The sequence below is a fragment of the Camponotus floridanus genome, unplaced genomic scaffold, assembly GCF_003227725.1.
Source record: "Camponotus floridanus strain SB8 unplaced genomic scaffold, Cflo_v7.5 scaffold16, whole genome shotgun sequence".
Classification (NCBI taxonomy): domain Eukaryota; kingdom Metazoa; phylum Arthropoda; class Insecta; order Hymenoptera; family Formicidae; genus Camponotus; species Camponotus floridanus.
The window spans coordinates 1,483,769-1,500,702 of NW_020229281.1; the positions used below are offsets into that span (position 1 = coordinate 1,483,769).

General features: G+C 25.9%; 2 protein-coding genes across 3 annotated transcripts; both read right to left on the reverse strand.

Moving 5' to 3' along the window:
• Window positions 1–594: 594 nt before the first annotated feature.
• Window positions 595–1,533, reverse strand: LOC105251000 (protein lethal(2)essential for life). The gene has a single exon (XM_011257467.3). It carries the CDS (start codon window positions 1,393–1,395, stop codon window positions 811–813), a length of 585 nt encoding a protein of 194 aa, XP_011255769.1. The 5' UTR covers window positions 1,396–1,533; the 3' UTR covers window positions 595–810.
• Window positions 1,534–5,502: 3,969 nt separating this feature from the next.
• LOC112637383 (glucose dehydrogenase [FAD, quinone]-like) lies at window positions 5,503–13,196 on the reverse strand. Of its 2 annotated transcripts, none has more exons than XM_025406992.1 (2): window positions 13,129–13,196; window positions 5,503–7,564 (listed from the first exon to the last, which is right to left on the reverse strand). In XM_025406992.1, the coding sequence occupies exon 2, from the start codon at window positions 7,541–7,543 to the stop codon at window positions 5,663–5,665; it is 1,881 nt and encodes a 626-aa protein (XP_025262777.1). In that variant the 5' UTR covers window positions 7,544–7,564; window positions 13,129–13,196; the 3' UTR covers window positions 5,503–5,662. The 2 variants fall into 2 exon arrangements, with proteins under 2 accessions (XP_025262777.1, XP_025262778.1); XM_025406993.1 differs by lacking the exon at window positions 13,129–13,196 and adding an exon at window positions 9,919–10,037.
• Between the last annotated feature and the right edge of the window lie 3,738 nt (window positions 13,197–16,934).

Below are 16,934 nucleotides of genomic sequence, written 5' to 3' on the forward strand. Positions count from 1 at the left end.
TTTTATTTTTTCAGTGTAAAGATTGTAAATATAAATAGATTTTTTATTTTAAATGTAGAAAAGTATATATATCAAAAACTAACAAAACTTAGAAAGAAAGTTTAATCGACTTATATTAATTCAAAGTTGTGTAAAATATGTGAATATAAATACGTAATAAATTTTAAATGTAAACAAAATTGAAATTGTGTATGTATAAGCGCATTAGTTATACATATCTTATAGAGAGAAATTATATACATCGAATATAAGATTATTTATGTCAACTGTATTCTTATATTTTCTAACATATATTTCTTTTGTAATAGAAGAATGTCTAAAATTATATATCTAGATATAGCAAAAATGTGTTAAAATTATGCAACTAAGTTTTTCGAAAAATTACATTTATCTTAAACTTCTGTAGCAAACTTTTGCATGACTAAAAGACTTGTTTTTCTTTCTATGTATTTTCTGTTTATCATACTTTATATCTAATTCAATCTCTAATCTAATCTCTGATCTGTCACATTATTTAACTCCACTACGAAATTCTAGCCTAAGGAAAGTAGGACAGGAAGTGACATATGCGTAGAACTTTGAAAACACACTCGATAAAGATCAACGAACAATTTTTATTCGATCCTTTGTTATCTTACAAAAATAAGAATTTAAAGAAGAGCAACCATGAATGCTTCAAGCATACTACACGCAAAATAAGAAAAGAAAAAAAATTTAAATCACACATACATAAAGCGTAAACAGGAACGACCTTTCATAATACATTGTATGAATTATAAGAGGAATATCATTTTCACAAAATGTCCATATTTAACCCTTCTTCTCTTCCTTCTTCTTCTCTTCCTTCGACTTCTCCTGAATGGCAGGCTTGCCGGTATGTTCGATCTTGATCGAGCGCTCGTTCTTCGTCTCCGACTTCTCCTTCCTGGGCGCGGTGATGGTCAACACGCCGTCCGATGACAGGCTCGATGACACCTCCTCGATGTTGCATTGCTCAGGTATCATGTACTTGCGTACAAACTGACGCGAGATCCAGCCGTGCTCATCCTGCTTCTCCTCATGTTTGGCTTCGACTATTACGCACTTATCCACAACCTTGACGTTGATCTCCTCCGGCTTGAATTGTTGCACGTCCAAAATTACCTGGAACTTGTCCTTGTCGGCTTTCACGGTAGACGTGCCGCCTTCGGTGCTATTGCGCAATAACTCGCCCCAAGGTCGATAGTAAATTAAAGGTCTCGCACGCCGGGGATCGCGTTGACTGAAGCGTTCCAAGATGCTCGGATGCGCCAGTTGATCCGGGCGAATACCCAGGCCGAAGTGCTGGTCGAAGAGCCGATGAGGATACTCCAGGTCTTCCCACCAGTCGGAGAACAATAGCGGTACCAGAGACATATTGGAGTTGCTTCTTCTCTCGGAAAGTCTTGGAGAAAATTGGCAGATGAGCCGAACTAGAAGCTTCGATTCGCTCTCGCAGACTCGCTGTTCAATTCGCGATTGCTCGCTGTCAACTGTTGCTACGCCGGCGCACACCGGCGCATTTATAGCGAGCCGGCTCGCGCGAATGAGTGTGTGCGTGCGTGTGTGTACGTCGCATCGACCGTTGTACGTCGGGGAACCGCGAGAATGTTCCCGAGCCGGCATCGGACGTATTCGAGAACGAGCTTCTAATTTCTCGATTACGTTTATGCGTTCGTTCCCGGTTATATTTTTGTCCGATGACAGATTAGAGCCTTGATTCCTTCGCGTTCATTCTTCTCGTTACCGGTTCTTTCCCTCATCCGCATATGTATCATTAAACGATATTCAAACTATTGGAGTGTGTTGAATTCAAATTTCGACGCTCTAGCAGAGAGAAAATAATCTTTAAGCGTTATTCGTGATAACATATTTCGCGATTTTAATTTGTAATATTAATCGGAAAACGTGTGTGTTTTTTCCTTTAATTTCGATTTAAAAGTTATGTAAAGAAGTAAACAAATTTTTTGATTCAATCAATACTTATTACATATTAAATGCAGAAGATGAGAAAGAAAATAATTAGACACTAGAAAAAAATTAATCTTACGATTTTACACATTAAAATTAATTAATGATGGAAAATCGCTTCTATTTATATAATCTATTACAAAAATTTCATCTTATTGAGGCTAAGAAGCTTACAAAAAGAAATTGTAAAATTATAAAAAAGATTGTATATAAAGTTCTTTTAATGTATATTATAATTATATATTAAAGTAATTATATTTAATATCGAGCAACGTATGTATGTTCCCGAACCGGCATCGGACATATTCGAGAACGAGCTTCTAATTTCTCGATTACGTTTATGCGTTCGTTCCCGGTTATATTTTTGACCGATGACAAATTCCGTTAGAGCCTTGATTCCTTCCCGTTCATTCTTCTCGTTATCGGTTCTTTCCTTCATAAATCCCTCATAATATAATCAAAATTATATATTGTAGAGTATAAAATAATTTTATTTCATCAATTATCACATAATTATCATATAATTCAATATTTATCCATGTACATGTTATTGTATAATCGTTTAGTCAGGATAGATGTTTTATCCTTAAATTATTTAATAATTTGTTAGAAATTATTAAAAAGAAATAATCAAGTAAATCAATCTTGTAAGAATCGATTGATGCTACGAATTGCGTTGTAGACGTTATTATCGAGAAACATGCAACGTTCTTGTTATATCCAGTAAAATGATTCTGGTTACGTCTACGTTAAAAGAAACATACAGTTAACTGCAAGAATACAATATGGTACAAGTCTAATAAATTTTTAATATTTCAAAGACTATATCTTACTCACTGCTTTTGCAGAATTTTTCAATGTTTTTTCTTTTTGAGTCTTTTTATACAACTGTGATTTATATGCATTTATATTATTATTATTAGTGCGTATATTATCGCTTTAAGTATTATTTTTAATTTAACTTGTAATTAATATAACACACATTAATTTTAATTTTAATTTTTATATAATTTAAATTCTTTAAATTATTTAATCATTTATTTTATTTATATTACAATTTATTTGCAATATATTTTTATTTACAATATATATTATATATAGTTAATTATGCACGAATAGTATATGTTATCACGAAAAATAATTTAAAATATCATTATTAAGTATGAAAAATCCTTTGTTTAGAAACGAGAGTATTTGGAATATGAGGATGTGTGATTGTCAATATATAAATTTGCTAATTGCACCGCTTTTGCATTCAGTTGCTGTTTTAAATATAATGCGCTAAAAATATTCTCATCATCTTTAACAAAATGTAAAGTAACGTCAAGATAGATATAAATTGATAAAACGCACGATTAAGATACACAACACGATATGATATGAAACAATATTCTTTTATAATATATAATTTCACTTACATTAAAACTATAACGACATATAATAATACGTTTATACTTATGGAAGTAAATATATAAAATATATATAAAAGATATTTGTGTCGTAGCGTATTGTGTTGTATCGTCACTGTTATATAATAGTGAATCATAAAATAATTCTTTACTTTGTAAAAGTGATGTTAATCATAGTTTGGATTTCCCTTAGGTAAGATTGCTTTGATATGATGATATATATATATATATATATATATATATATATATATATAATATGTACTGTTATTTTATAAAATACAATTGCACATTTGCAAAACTGGAGAATAATGTATACTTATAATTAAATACATTTATGTAAATATATATATATATATATATATATATATATATTTATTTATATCTATATATATACATGCACATTCACACACATATACATATATGTGTATGTGTGTACTACTTAGAATTTTATTAGGACTGATTAAAGTATATTACATTAAACATTTATAAATATGGATTAAATAAAATAATTTCTTATTTCATTTTTCATAAAATAGCAATATTCAGAAAATTTATAAATAAAGTTTAAATAAATTTATAAATAAAGTTTCTTTGATATATTCTCTTTCTCTTTAGTCTTTTTCCAACTTTTTTTAATCTTTAATGTTTAATCTTAAATGTTTAAATTGCAACAAAATTAAATATATCCACATATTTGCATACAATTGAAATTTATTACACAAATATATATCGTGAATTAATGATATTTTATTCTTCACGCGACAAATAATCATAGTAATGTATTTACATTGCGGCCAAGTCTAATTTGATATCAACAAAGTATATTTATAGTACTTACTCATGGTAAAACTGCAAGGTCAGGATCTGTACAACCACGCACATTATGCTATTTATATCTATTTTTGTTTTCTTATGTCTAGTGTAAGATCAATTTTTTTTAAATATTAAAACTAATGTGATGTTATTATGTTGGCTGCGCGACATGTAATACGTATTAATATTTATTGCTTCTAACAATGCTACATTTGAACATCCTGTTTTAAAATCGTATTATACATGACAACTTTTTAATTTGCATATCTTTAATAATTTATAAGATATTTTTTCACATAATAGCAATTTATATTTAATAATAAAATTAAAAAATATATTTAAAATAAAAGATATTCAAATAGGAAGAAAAAGAGATATATTTTTAAATTGGATTAAAACTGTAGGATAAAGTTGAAAATAAACAAACATTATTAAATCAATATAATTTTACTACGTTTCAATAAGTTTTGAACATACAAGTCATCAATATTATATATAAAATATTTTTAAAACCTATTATAAAATATGATATCGTGATATAAATTTTTATAAGAAGCATATTAAGAAAAGATGCAAATGCTTAAGTACAATGCTGTTTGTTATATAAAATTGTAAAAAAAATTTGTTTTACAGGTACAGGTCTATCTGATGCAGATATATATACACAAACTGTTAATATAAAATATATAATATTAGTAATTTTATAATTTTCTTTTCTCCACTTTTAATAAATTCTTTATCTACTATAAATATCTACTATAAATAATAACAAAGTTAATTATAAAAGATGCTATATAAAGATTTTAATTTGAATTATGTTTATACATGTATGTTTTCTAACAATAAATATGTTATTTTAAAAACTATATTTTACAAGAATTATTATGATAATTCTATAAAAAATTATGAAAGAATAAACAAAATTAACAAGAAAATATACTGTTTAAAGATATTGTTTTAATTATTTATAAACTTTTTTGTTTAGAATATAATATTCTAATATTATATATTTTACACATCTTTATTGTTACAATTAGTTATATATCATCTTTTTAATTACAAAATTAAATATTAAAATCAAACTTCTTATGTCAGTCGCTGAAGAAAAGAATTCTACAATTATACTATTAGATCTTATAATAATTAATTAAAGAAATAAAAAGATATCTATAGACATCCATATATTGTACATATAAGTATATATCTATCTATTATTTGAAATTAGTAAGGCAATATTTACCATTATGAATGAAATATAATATTTATCATTATAAAAAATAAGATAATATTTACCATTTGTACTTAAATATTAGCTTCTGTACTTTACCATTTGTACTTTAATATTAGCATTTGATCCTCATAATACAGAAATTATTATAAAAAAAATTATTATAAAAAAAGAAAGAAGAAAAGTTTGATAAAAGTTTTAAAGTTATTTTGAAATGTATCTTTTACAATTCATCCTTGCCTTTTATAATTGCCCAATCCTCTTTGATCAAGTCTGCGCCTTTCTCGCCTATCATTATTGTAGGCGCATTTGTGTTTCCACTAGTAATTGTCGGCATAATGGATGCATCGATCACTCTTAATCCCTGTATACCATGGACTTTTAATCGTGGGCTTACAACAGCTGTGGGATCGCTTTGAGGGCCCATCTTGGTCGTTCCAACAGGATGATAAATTGTAAACGACATATGTCGCAAATTACACTTCCAGTATTCCTCGGAATCAGGTTCAGTATCACGGCAATCCGCAATATCTAAATGATGCAATCTTATTCCATGTCGTTTAAATGTCTCCGTATTCAACATCTTCTTCACAATGTCCAAAGATTTTAACATCGTGTCCATATCCTCTTGTACAGAATAATAATTGGCGAAGATTCTGATTCGATCTACTGGATCTTTGCTACGTAGTCGCAATTCGCCTGTGCTCTTCGGCTTTAGCAGAACAGGTACAGGAGCGAGTATTGACTTATCTGTTAACAATTTTACTATATCTTGACTTATTTCTTTGTTTATGTAGAACTGCACTAGTGAAGCGAATGCTTTATCCATTTGGCCTTGTAAAAAATGAATATGATGAAACTGAATGTTTGGATACTTGGAGCTCGAATCATGTACGTTGACGAACCCATGAAGATCATAAGCTGCGCTAGTTGCGAAGGGACCTCGATTATAAATTAAATACTCGTAAGCCTCATCCAATAAATACGTGGGTGAAAATATTGCGCTGTGGTTTTTGAAATCCAAGAATATGCCGGTCCATCTAAGATGATCCTGAAGATTCTGGCCGACAGGTAAATCAACGACATTAGGTATTCCCATTTCATATAAATGCTGCTTGGGTCCGATACCGGAAAGCATAAGAAGTTGGGGACTGCCTATGCTGCCCGCTGACAAGATCACCTCTTTCGAGGCTTTTACGTCGATTGACCTTCCGTCCTTCAAAGTTACGCGTACTCCAACGGCTCGAGTACCATCGAGGAGAATGGCGTCGGCTCGAGTCGATTTCATTACGTAGAGATTGCTTCTATCTTTAATTGACGACAGGAAAGCTTTCGAAGTGCTCATTCTGCGACCTTTATCCAAAGTGCCTTGGGCTACACCGTATCCGATAAATTTCTCGCCATTATTAATTACGTCCAAAATAGGTATGTCCATTTCGCGAGCGGCATCTAGAACCATTTCAAATACGTCCGGATTAGTATAGTTGAAATACCTGATATTTAAAGGTCCGTCATGACCACAGTATTTGCTCCTCCATTCGTCACTATGTCCATGACCGCAAGATTGCGATTTCTTGAAATATGGGAGAACTTCGTCATAACTCCATCCTTCGTTTCCCATTCGAGACCATTCGTTGTAATCCTCGTCATTGCCCATAATATAGAGCATAGCATTTAAAGTAGAGCTGCCGCCGAGAGCTTTCCCTTTTGCCCATTTGCACAATTTGTTTTTGCTACCGTGACAAGCAAATTTTTCGGGTTCAACATCGTATGAATAATCTATCGGTGAGTCTATTTGCATCAAAAAGGCCCCGGGAATCTCATTAAGTACAGAGGGATTATCGCCAGCTTCGATTAACAGTATTTTCCAATCTTCTACTTCGGTTAAACGATTGGCCACCACAGATCCAGCGCTTCCACTACCAACAATTATAAAGTCAAATTCTATATTAGAAGCCGCAATTTCTTCTGAACGATCTGGAGGGTAAATATCACTGGCTAAGCTACATTGCGCTGCTAGAAGCGTTTGCACTAGGTATGGAAAGATATTAGCAGGAGAGCTGTTTATTGCAGCCGCACAACTAGCAGTCAAGCATGCTTCCATAATTCAGGTGAAACGATTTACCTGCCAAAAAAAAACAACATTTTTTAATACTTAATTTATCACTAGAATGCATATACAAATGAACGTACAAGTAAGAATTAATTAAATCTAAGAATAAAGATATAAGAATAAAGCTATATAATTTGTTTAAATATTATTTTGTCTACGATTTTATATATAAGAAAATTAGTTTGATTTTGTAATGAAAATATCTTCAGTTACTTATCTTCAATAGTAAATAATAAACATATATGCATAACTAGAGAGAGAGAGAGAGAGAGAGAGAGAGAGAGAGAGAGAGAGAGAGAGAGAGAGAGAGAGAGAGAGAGAGAGAGAGAGAGAGATGGTTATGCATATATGTTTATTATTTACTATTGAAGATATGTAACTAAAGATATTTTCATTACAAAATCAAAATAATTTTCTTATATATAAAATCATAGACAAAATAATATTTAAAAAAAATTATATTACTTAAATTATACTAAATAAATATAATATACTATAATAAATTAATATAATATACTATAAAATTAATATAATATACTATAATAACCGAGCAAAATTCTAATGATTTTGAAAACATAATATGAGAATAATTTTTCTTAAGATACTTGAAACATTAGGAACACGTTGTTAAGAAAACAAGAAAATATTCATCACATTACTAAATATTTTTACGTATAAAATAAGGAAAAATAAAAAATAGAAAGCAAATCCTATCTCGATTACAATCCAATGAATTATGAATTATCTCTTATGTGTTTATAATTTCTTATTAATTACGTGTTTATAACTTCTTATGACTCTATTAATATGTTAGGATCTAATTAAGATATATCTATATGTTAGAATTAATTAAAATATTATAAAATATAAAAAAATAATTTTACAAATTAGAGGCTTTTATTTTATTTTTTTTTTTTAAATATTCTTTTTCTCCTCCGATATTTGATTTATATTTTCAAAGCATCGATATCAATATTAATAGCAATGTTTTCTCAGTTCTGTTGTAAGTCTATTAATTGTAAGAATAATTGTTACAATTTAATCAATCTAAAATAAAATATTAAATTTCAAAACAACTTATTCTTAGAAATCTTTATTCTAAGATATATCTATATGTTAGAATTAATTAAAATATTATATATATATATATATATATATATATATTATATATATTATATATATATATATATATTGTTACGGCCCTGATGTCCGTGTTCGTCGGGATGACGCTGATTTACGATTTTTAATACACAACAATATATATATATATATATATATATATATATATATATATATATATATATATACAGGGTGAGGCATCTAAAACAGGCCACCTGAATAACTCCGTTGGTAAGCCGAATATAAAAAAATTGTTCAGACAAAAGTTGTATGGTTTCAAGGGGGACATATGATGGTGTCATTAGTTTAATCTTGAAGAGCCACCCGAAGGTCACGTGAAGGTCAGCTCCAACTTTTTAAATGGGACACCTTATATGCTTTTGCATATTCTTGTAGCTCATCTCAAGAGCTTTCCAAAACACTACAATTATGTTAGTTTTCATTAAATACTTTCCAAGTTATGAGGCTTGAAATCATTTTTTAATTTTACATAAACCGTAAAATATCTTGTAAAATATTCATTTTTCGATTATTTTACCTTAATACTTTTATGTACAAAATAATGAGAAAAATCAATTGGTGTAAAGAAAACACATAATTGCTTCGAACAAAAAAATGTAATTGTTAATTGCAAATTACATTTTTTTGTTCGAAGCAATTATGTGTTTTCTTTACACCAATTGATTCTTCTCATTATTTTGTACATAAAAGTATTAAGGTAAAATAATCGAAAAATGAATATTTTACAAGATATTTTACGGTTTATCTAAAATTAAAAAATGATTTCAAGCCTCATAACTTGGAAAGTATTTAATGAAAACTAACATAATTGTAGTGTTTTGGAAAGCTCTTGAGATGAGCTACAAGAATGTGCAAAAGCATATAAGGTGTCCCATTTAAAAAGTTGGAGCTGACCTTCACGTGACCTTCGGGTGGCTCTTCAAGATTAAACTAATGACACCATCATATGTCCCCCTTAAAACCATACAACTTTTGTCTGAACAATTTTTTTGTATTCGGCTTACCAACGGAGTTATTCAGGTGGCCTGTTTTAGATGCCTCACCCTGTATATATATATATACAGGGTGAGTCAAAAGTATGCGGGTGTGTCAAAAATTTGCGTGTTTCTGGATAAAAAAGAAGAACAAACGTTCATATAACCATATAATCGCAAATGCTCCGTTATAGAAATAATGAACGTATAATAAATTAGCAGTATCAAGTAATGATTTACTTGAACGCTTACAGTTTTGTTGTTCTTTCAAAACATGCCTGAGCACGACGTCTACATGACTGGCGCACTCGTTCGAAAACATCAGGATTTCCACGGATCATCTCGCAAGAATTATGGACTCGTGTCCATAGGTCATCTTCATTGTTGATTGATGTTTGATAGATCATTCTCTGGATGTTGAAACGACGTTCTTAAAAATGAAGGACACGTAGAGCATCTCTTATAAAGAACAATAAAACTGTAAACGTTCAAATAAATTATATTATATTTTGATATTGCTAATTCATGTCTATTATTTCGATAACAAAGCGTTTGCGACTATATGCTCATATAAATATTTGTTCTTCTTTTTTATCCAGGAACACGCTCACAAATTTTTAATACATACTTTTGATTCACCCTATATATATATATATATATATATATATATATATATAAGATAAGATATAATTTTATATTCAAACTCATAATATTACAAATAACATTACATTAAAAAGATTCAAAAATATATTCAGTAATCAATTATATATATATATATATATATATATATATATATATATAATTGATTACTGAATATATTTTTGAATTTTTTTACGTAATGTTATTTGTAATATTATGAATTTGAATATAAAATTATATCTTATCTTATTATATTATATATATATAATTGATTACTGAATATATTTTTGAATCTTTTTACGTAATGTTATTTGTAATATTATGAGTTTGAAGTTGATATAAAATTATATCTTATCTTATCTTGTCTTTTCGGTTCAAATAACATAATGATCTTTTCTCGTGTTTCATGATTCAGCCAAATTTTCTCTTACTTTTATCAAACAAAATATTTTTTAGTCTATCAGTATTTTTTCAGTATATTCGTAAATACTTTAAAAGTTCTTAATTTTTTACACATCTGAGTGAAAAAATAAAAATTGAAAATTAAAATATTTTATTAAAATAATATTTTAAAATTTATAATTGTCTAAAGAATTTGCTAGCCATTAACAGTTTAAAAAATTATTTTGAAAGAAAGTTCTTCAATTACTTATAATTCACTGTCTATTAATATTTCAACATATCAATAGATATTATAAATATATATATCTTTGTAAAAAGATATATTTCAACTTTTGCACTTTAACGAGTAAAAAAACGATATATATGTGTGTGTGTGTGTGTGTGTGTAAAACTAGATTCTAGATTTTCATGTAACCTTAGCACACTTTTACACCAAGGTCAAACTAATATCTTTATCTTTTTTCCTCCTTTAACTCTATTTATTTTTGTCTGAAACATTTTCCATGAAAATGTATCATTAATAGATATTCAAGGTGGCCAATTATAATCCTGTATGTAATTGAGAATATTCTTAATAAACTGATTATTAAAATTAATGAGAGAAAGTCTTATTTTTAAATATATATTAATCAGAACTTTTCTTTGTTATTTTAAAGAATTTTTAATACTTGATTTTTCAAAATTTTGTTTAATATATCTTGAAATTTATATTAAGACAACCACATACTATATAGAAAGATTGATAAGAAATAGTAGTTGAAAAAAATAGTAAAAGTATAGATTGTTAAAATTTTGAAAGGTATGGACAACTTTCTAATAGTTCACGGATAGCCAGTATAGCAATGAAAAACTATTAGACACTCATACATTTTTATTACCTTATCAACTATACACCTACGTGTGAAATATTTTATAAATATTATTATTTATAAAATATTATTTTGTATATAATTATTTATTTTGTAACCTCTGTTAAATCTGTGTTACTTTACTTACACGTATATTTAAAGTATTTAAAACATATATGTAAGGTACATATACGTAAATCGTTAAATATTTATTTTATTAATATATTTTTAGTAATAATATATTTTTCAGTATTACAATACAGTTCTTAATTTTTTTCACTTTGAATGCAATATTTTTCAGTATATAAACTTATATGAACGTTTAAATTCTTTCGACAAATTAGAAAAAAATAATATTACATATTTTTTAGATTTATGTGAATTAATAAATCTGTAAAAATGTAATATGATTTTTCTTAATTTGTTAAATAAATTTAAATTTATACGACTTCCAATTAATATAACATATTTTTATAAATAAATACTATGGTATCGATGCAAAAAAGTATAATTTTTTGCGCATTAGAATCTGCATACTTATACAACACGAAACACTATCTGTATTGTTACATTGCAAATATTTATTACAAATGAAATTCTGGCCTTGGAAATTGCACTTTAGCCTAACTAATTTATGCCAATAGAATCAAATAATTTAAAGCAGATAACAAATTTTTCACTGTAATATAGAAGCACATCTTAGAATAGAAATATATCTATCACTATATAAAAACGCATTTTTCTTTGTTGAGTTATTTTCTTTATTGAGTTATTTAGTTTTAAAATTTATATTTATATATATATATATATATATATATATATATATATATAAGATAGCTTGGAAAAAATTTAATTATTTGTTATTAAAAATGTTTTTCTTGATATCTCTTTCTTTCCTTCTGTCTCCTTCTTCTTTCTATCTTTATATCGCTTTGTATAAAACATTTTTTGTTCTTATTGAAATGCTAATCATTTATTTTGAAATGCTAATCATCTACTTTAACATTCTGTAAGTCTCTGTTAAATCTAAGAATTTTTCTTGTTTCTTTTTTATATTTTTATTTAATAATAATTATTAAATATATTATACATAGAATATTATATATAGAATATTATATATAGAATAGTATATTATATATAGAAAGGCACAATTTAATGTGTCCTTATTTAAATTCCTTATATTCCTATTAGTTTTATATATTTGGAATATTTTTTCTGTTCAATATGGTATTCGTAGTTTCAGTATTCGAGTAATTATTCATTATCTATTTCTTTACAGCAAATTGACTAAATTTACTAGAAGTTGATTTCTTTACGAATCGGTTTTTGTGAGCGATTAATAACATGAGGAAATATAAATAATTACATATGTTTTTTAAATTAAAATTATCTGACATAATACGATTATTTTAATACATTTAAAAATTCATTTGCAAATAACAGTAATTCTAATTTTAATTCTAATTCTAATTCTATTATACTATAATTGTGTAATGTATCTTGTGTAATTATAAGCTAGTTGTGTATTTTATATCTAATATAAAATTTTTAGTAAAAAACCGAGAAAGCTTACCGATGGACCTTCAAACTTCTACGACAGCCTAACTCGGACTGAAAGATCTGTAATTCTAAACAGACTGTTTCCCCTTCCATTATATGGCTATTATTAATCAAGTGTACCAATGTTTGCATTGTCATGCTTCATAAATGTCATGCTTCATAAATATCTTATATAAATGTTCAATTATACCTTCTAAAAGTTAGATTACCTAAATTTTCTAGGTTTTACCTAGATTATTTTATAATTGTTTTATTATCACTTTGAAGACAAATTCTATAATATAACTAGCTTCTATAGTATAACTAGCTTACAAAATTGTCCAAAATTCACAATTTATATATTAGTTACAAAGTAATAAGTAATAAATTGTAATTAATGTTTCTAAAAAAGAAAAAAGAACATAATCAAGAAACACTCACGTAAACACTTATGTAAAAAGTTTTTTTTTCAATAAATACAAAATTCAAGAGGTTCAAAAGTATTAAAAATTGTTAAGCACTATTAAAAAATCAGGTGTTTAAATACATAGATAAAATCAAACTATTATTCAAGTAATTGTTTGTTCATCTAAAAATCAATATATTAAACGATTTCTATAGTTTATATAAAACATGTTTGTGTTTTAATTAATGCATTGATCATAATTCATATATTCTACAAAAATCTGAAATATTTTAATGATACATTGTGCAATGTGCAATTATTTCAAACTTTGCAATTTTAAACTCCAAATTTTAGGCAACTATAGATTTTATTTCTTTTTTTAAATTACATATTAAATCTTATCTAATCTATTTTAAATCTTTTAAATCTCCATTTTCATCATCATTTTTTATTATATAATCAACTGTAATATAATTAATTGTATGCTTATATAACTTGATAACTAAATGTTAGAATTACAATTTTTATTGTTATTAAGAGTGACTGAAAGTGTAAAAGTATTTTGATTATATCGTTAGAGTTTATCTAACTGAAAACTTTCTCAATATAAAAACATTTTTGAACAGTATTTATTGTCGGTTATAAATAAAACTGAATCATAATCTGTAGTATATAAAACAGAATAAACGCAATAAAATAGTAATTTATGCAGACCATGCATATACTTGGTATTTTAGGTGAAATATATAATTAGTTTATGTTTTTAACAAAAAAAGAAGACATACTTTCAAGCATAACAATCATCGAAATTTGTTTTGAGTGTATAAATTTTTCCTTGTTTTTTGTGTTTAATCTTCTTTGGCAAGAATTGTTGTTTCTTGCCATGTTGCAATTGTTATTGTGCTAATGATTGTCGGCATAATAAATGATTTTTAATGTCTACTTTGTGAATTTTTAACCAAAGATTTACGGCTATTTTTTATTGTTTCACATAGAAGATAATTTATCAAGATAATACTATCAAAAGATAATATTATCAAGAAAAATAATTTTTTTATATCCTACTTATATAAAAAACAATGCTATGTTTTATCAAATAAATATCTGTTAAATTTTATAGACAAAAATAATTAAATTCAAATTTTTCTCAAAATTGTTCTTTCATAGTTTGTCTTTTTTATTTTTAAAATATTTATATGCAGAATATCTTCTTCAGAACAATCGAAAATAGCATAAAACTATTATTTTTTTCTTGTATAATTATTAGTTTTTATAGCATTAAAATTATGAAATGTTTTATATACGTTCATACCATATAGTCTTTTTATATTATATCAATACACAATTTATGTAATCAAATTGATGTAATTAAATTATATCTATAACTATATAGATGTTTTCTCTCTATGTGTGAATTTTATAATTTCTAATTTATTCTTTTTAATTTGTAATTTTTAATTAAGTTTATTATTTTTATTATTTTTATTATTTTTAAGCGTTTCTCGGATTTTATTCTTCTTCAAAATTTTTTCAAAACAAGTATTAAAGATTTTATCTATTTTTTAAAATATATTTAAACAAGATCATTAGATCTTCGATTTCTAAAATAATTATAATGGGATAAAAATGATATAAAAAATTATCTATTTTTTCTATGTAAAGCAATTATGTTTTTTTGTGTATGATCATATTTAGAGAAAACAGCTATATGATATTCGATCAGAAAATTGTATTATTAATTGTAGTAAATAAAATAAAATAAATAAAATTGTGAATGACACTTTTATAATATTTACATTTATTATTTAAATTATTTCCTCTTAAATTATTTTTCCTCTTGCATATATTAAAATATATAACTGGAAAAAAATTTTCTAATATAAATATTAAAATTCTTGATGCTAAAAATGCCATGTATATACATATGTATTAATTAATACATATGTATAAAGTACGCATATGTATGCAAATTAAGAAATAATAAATCTTTGCCAAATGGCATATGTCTAGTAATACTAAAGAAAATATTTCAGATATTAAAGTTTAAAAAATTTCTTTATTATTTTTTTATTTTTTGACTTGTTTTTTTCTTTTTATTCTGTTGATTTTATTCAGATTAAATTATATCGCTTAATTATTGTAATAATTCCTATCTGTATGATTGAAAATACTAGTCGAAATTGAATAAAATTCTATTAATGTTATCACCAAAGCAATAATTGAAAGTAAAATAAGTAGATTAAATAACATGTGAATAATTTTAATCAAAAATTATTGCCCCAACGTTCTAAGAATTTTTTTGGCTCTAAAATGGATTAATAAATGTTTTAAAGTTTATGTTCGAAATGCAAACTTTTTATTTGTAGATACATATTCGCTCTGGGGATAAGATTTTTTTGTATAGTTGAACCATTTCTGATGTGACGATTGCTATTGCACAATAAAGCGCTTATTCCTTAGCTTAAAGTGATTTAAAAAAATAATATTCAGATGCAATTTTGTCAAAGGAAAAAGTTGTTTTTTTTAGCATGAACTATCATGCTGTGCATTCCGCATTCGCGAATTCTGGTAAATTCTGTTTTGTGTACATACACATATATATATATATATATATATATATATATATACTGTTTTTTATTATTTATTAAGTATAAACTCATATTTCTGCCTTTTTGTACAGTCATTACTCTTATGTATGATTTTATATTTATTCTGAAATTATTTTATGCACATAAATTATTTTTTTTCTGCATATAAAAGAAAAAGAATTAAGATTATTATATAACAAGATTTTAAAATAAGATTAAAAATACAAAATGTTTTTTATACATATATATGTTTATATATGTATAAAAAATATATGTGAAAATATATGTGAAAATTTTCTATTTCTTAATCTTATTTTAAAATCTTGTCATAATAATCTTAATTTCTTTTCTTCTATATACAGAAAAAATAAATTATTTATGTGCGTAAAATAATTTCGAAATAAATATAAAAGCATATATGAGTGATAACTATACTTACATTAAAAAAGTACAAATATGAGTTTATACTTAACAGATAATAATAGTTTGATATAAAATGATAATTATGTTAATTTTAATGATAATGTATATAGAGAGAATAAGTTTGCATACACGTGAATAATTGCAAGATGAATATTATGTAGTAATAGAAACAAGAAATGCCATAACTATATAAAAGATAGACTAGAAATGTAAAATTCCTTAAGAGATAATAATTTGATATAAGATGACAATAATGTTAATTTCAATAATTTTTATTTTATAAATCCATAATAAATAATTGCAGCTCCATTATACATCAATCTTACAATGTATAATTAATCTTCTATGTTCCACTTAATTTTATATTGATTAAAGTAACGTGTAATTTTAGGTTTTCTAACAGTCATTTCTCTTAACAAACTT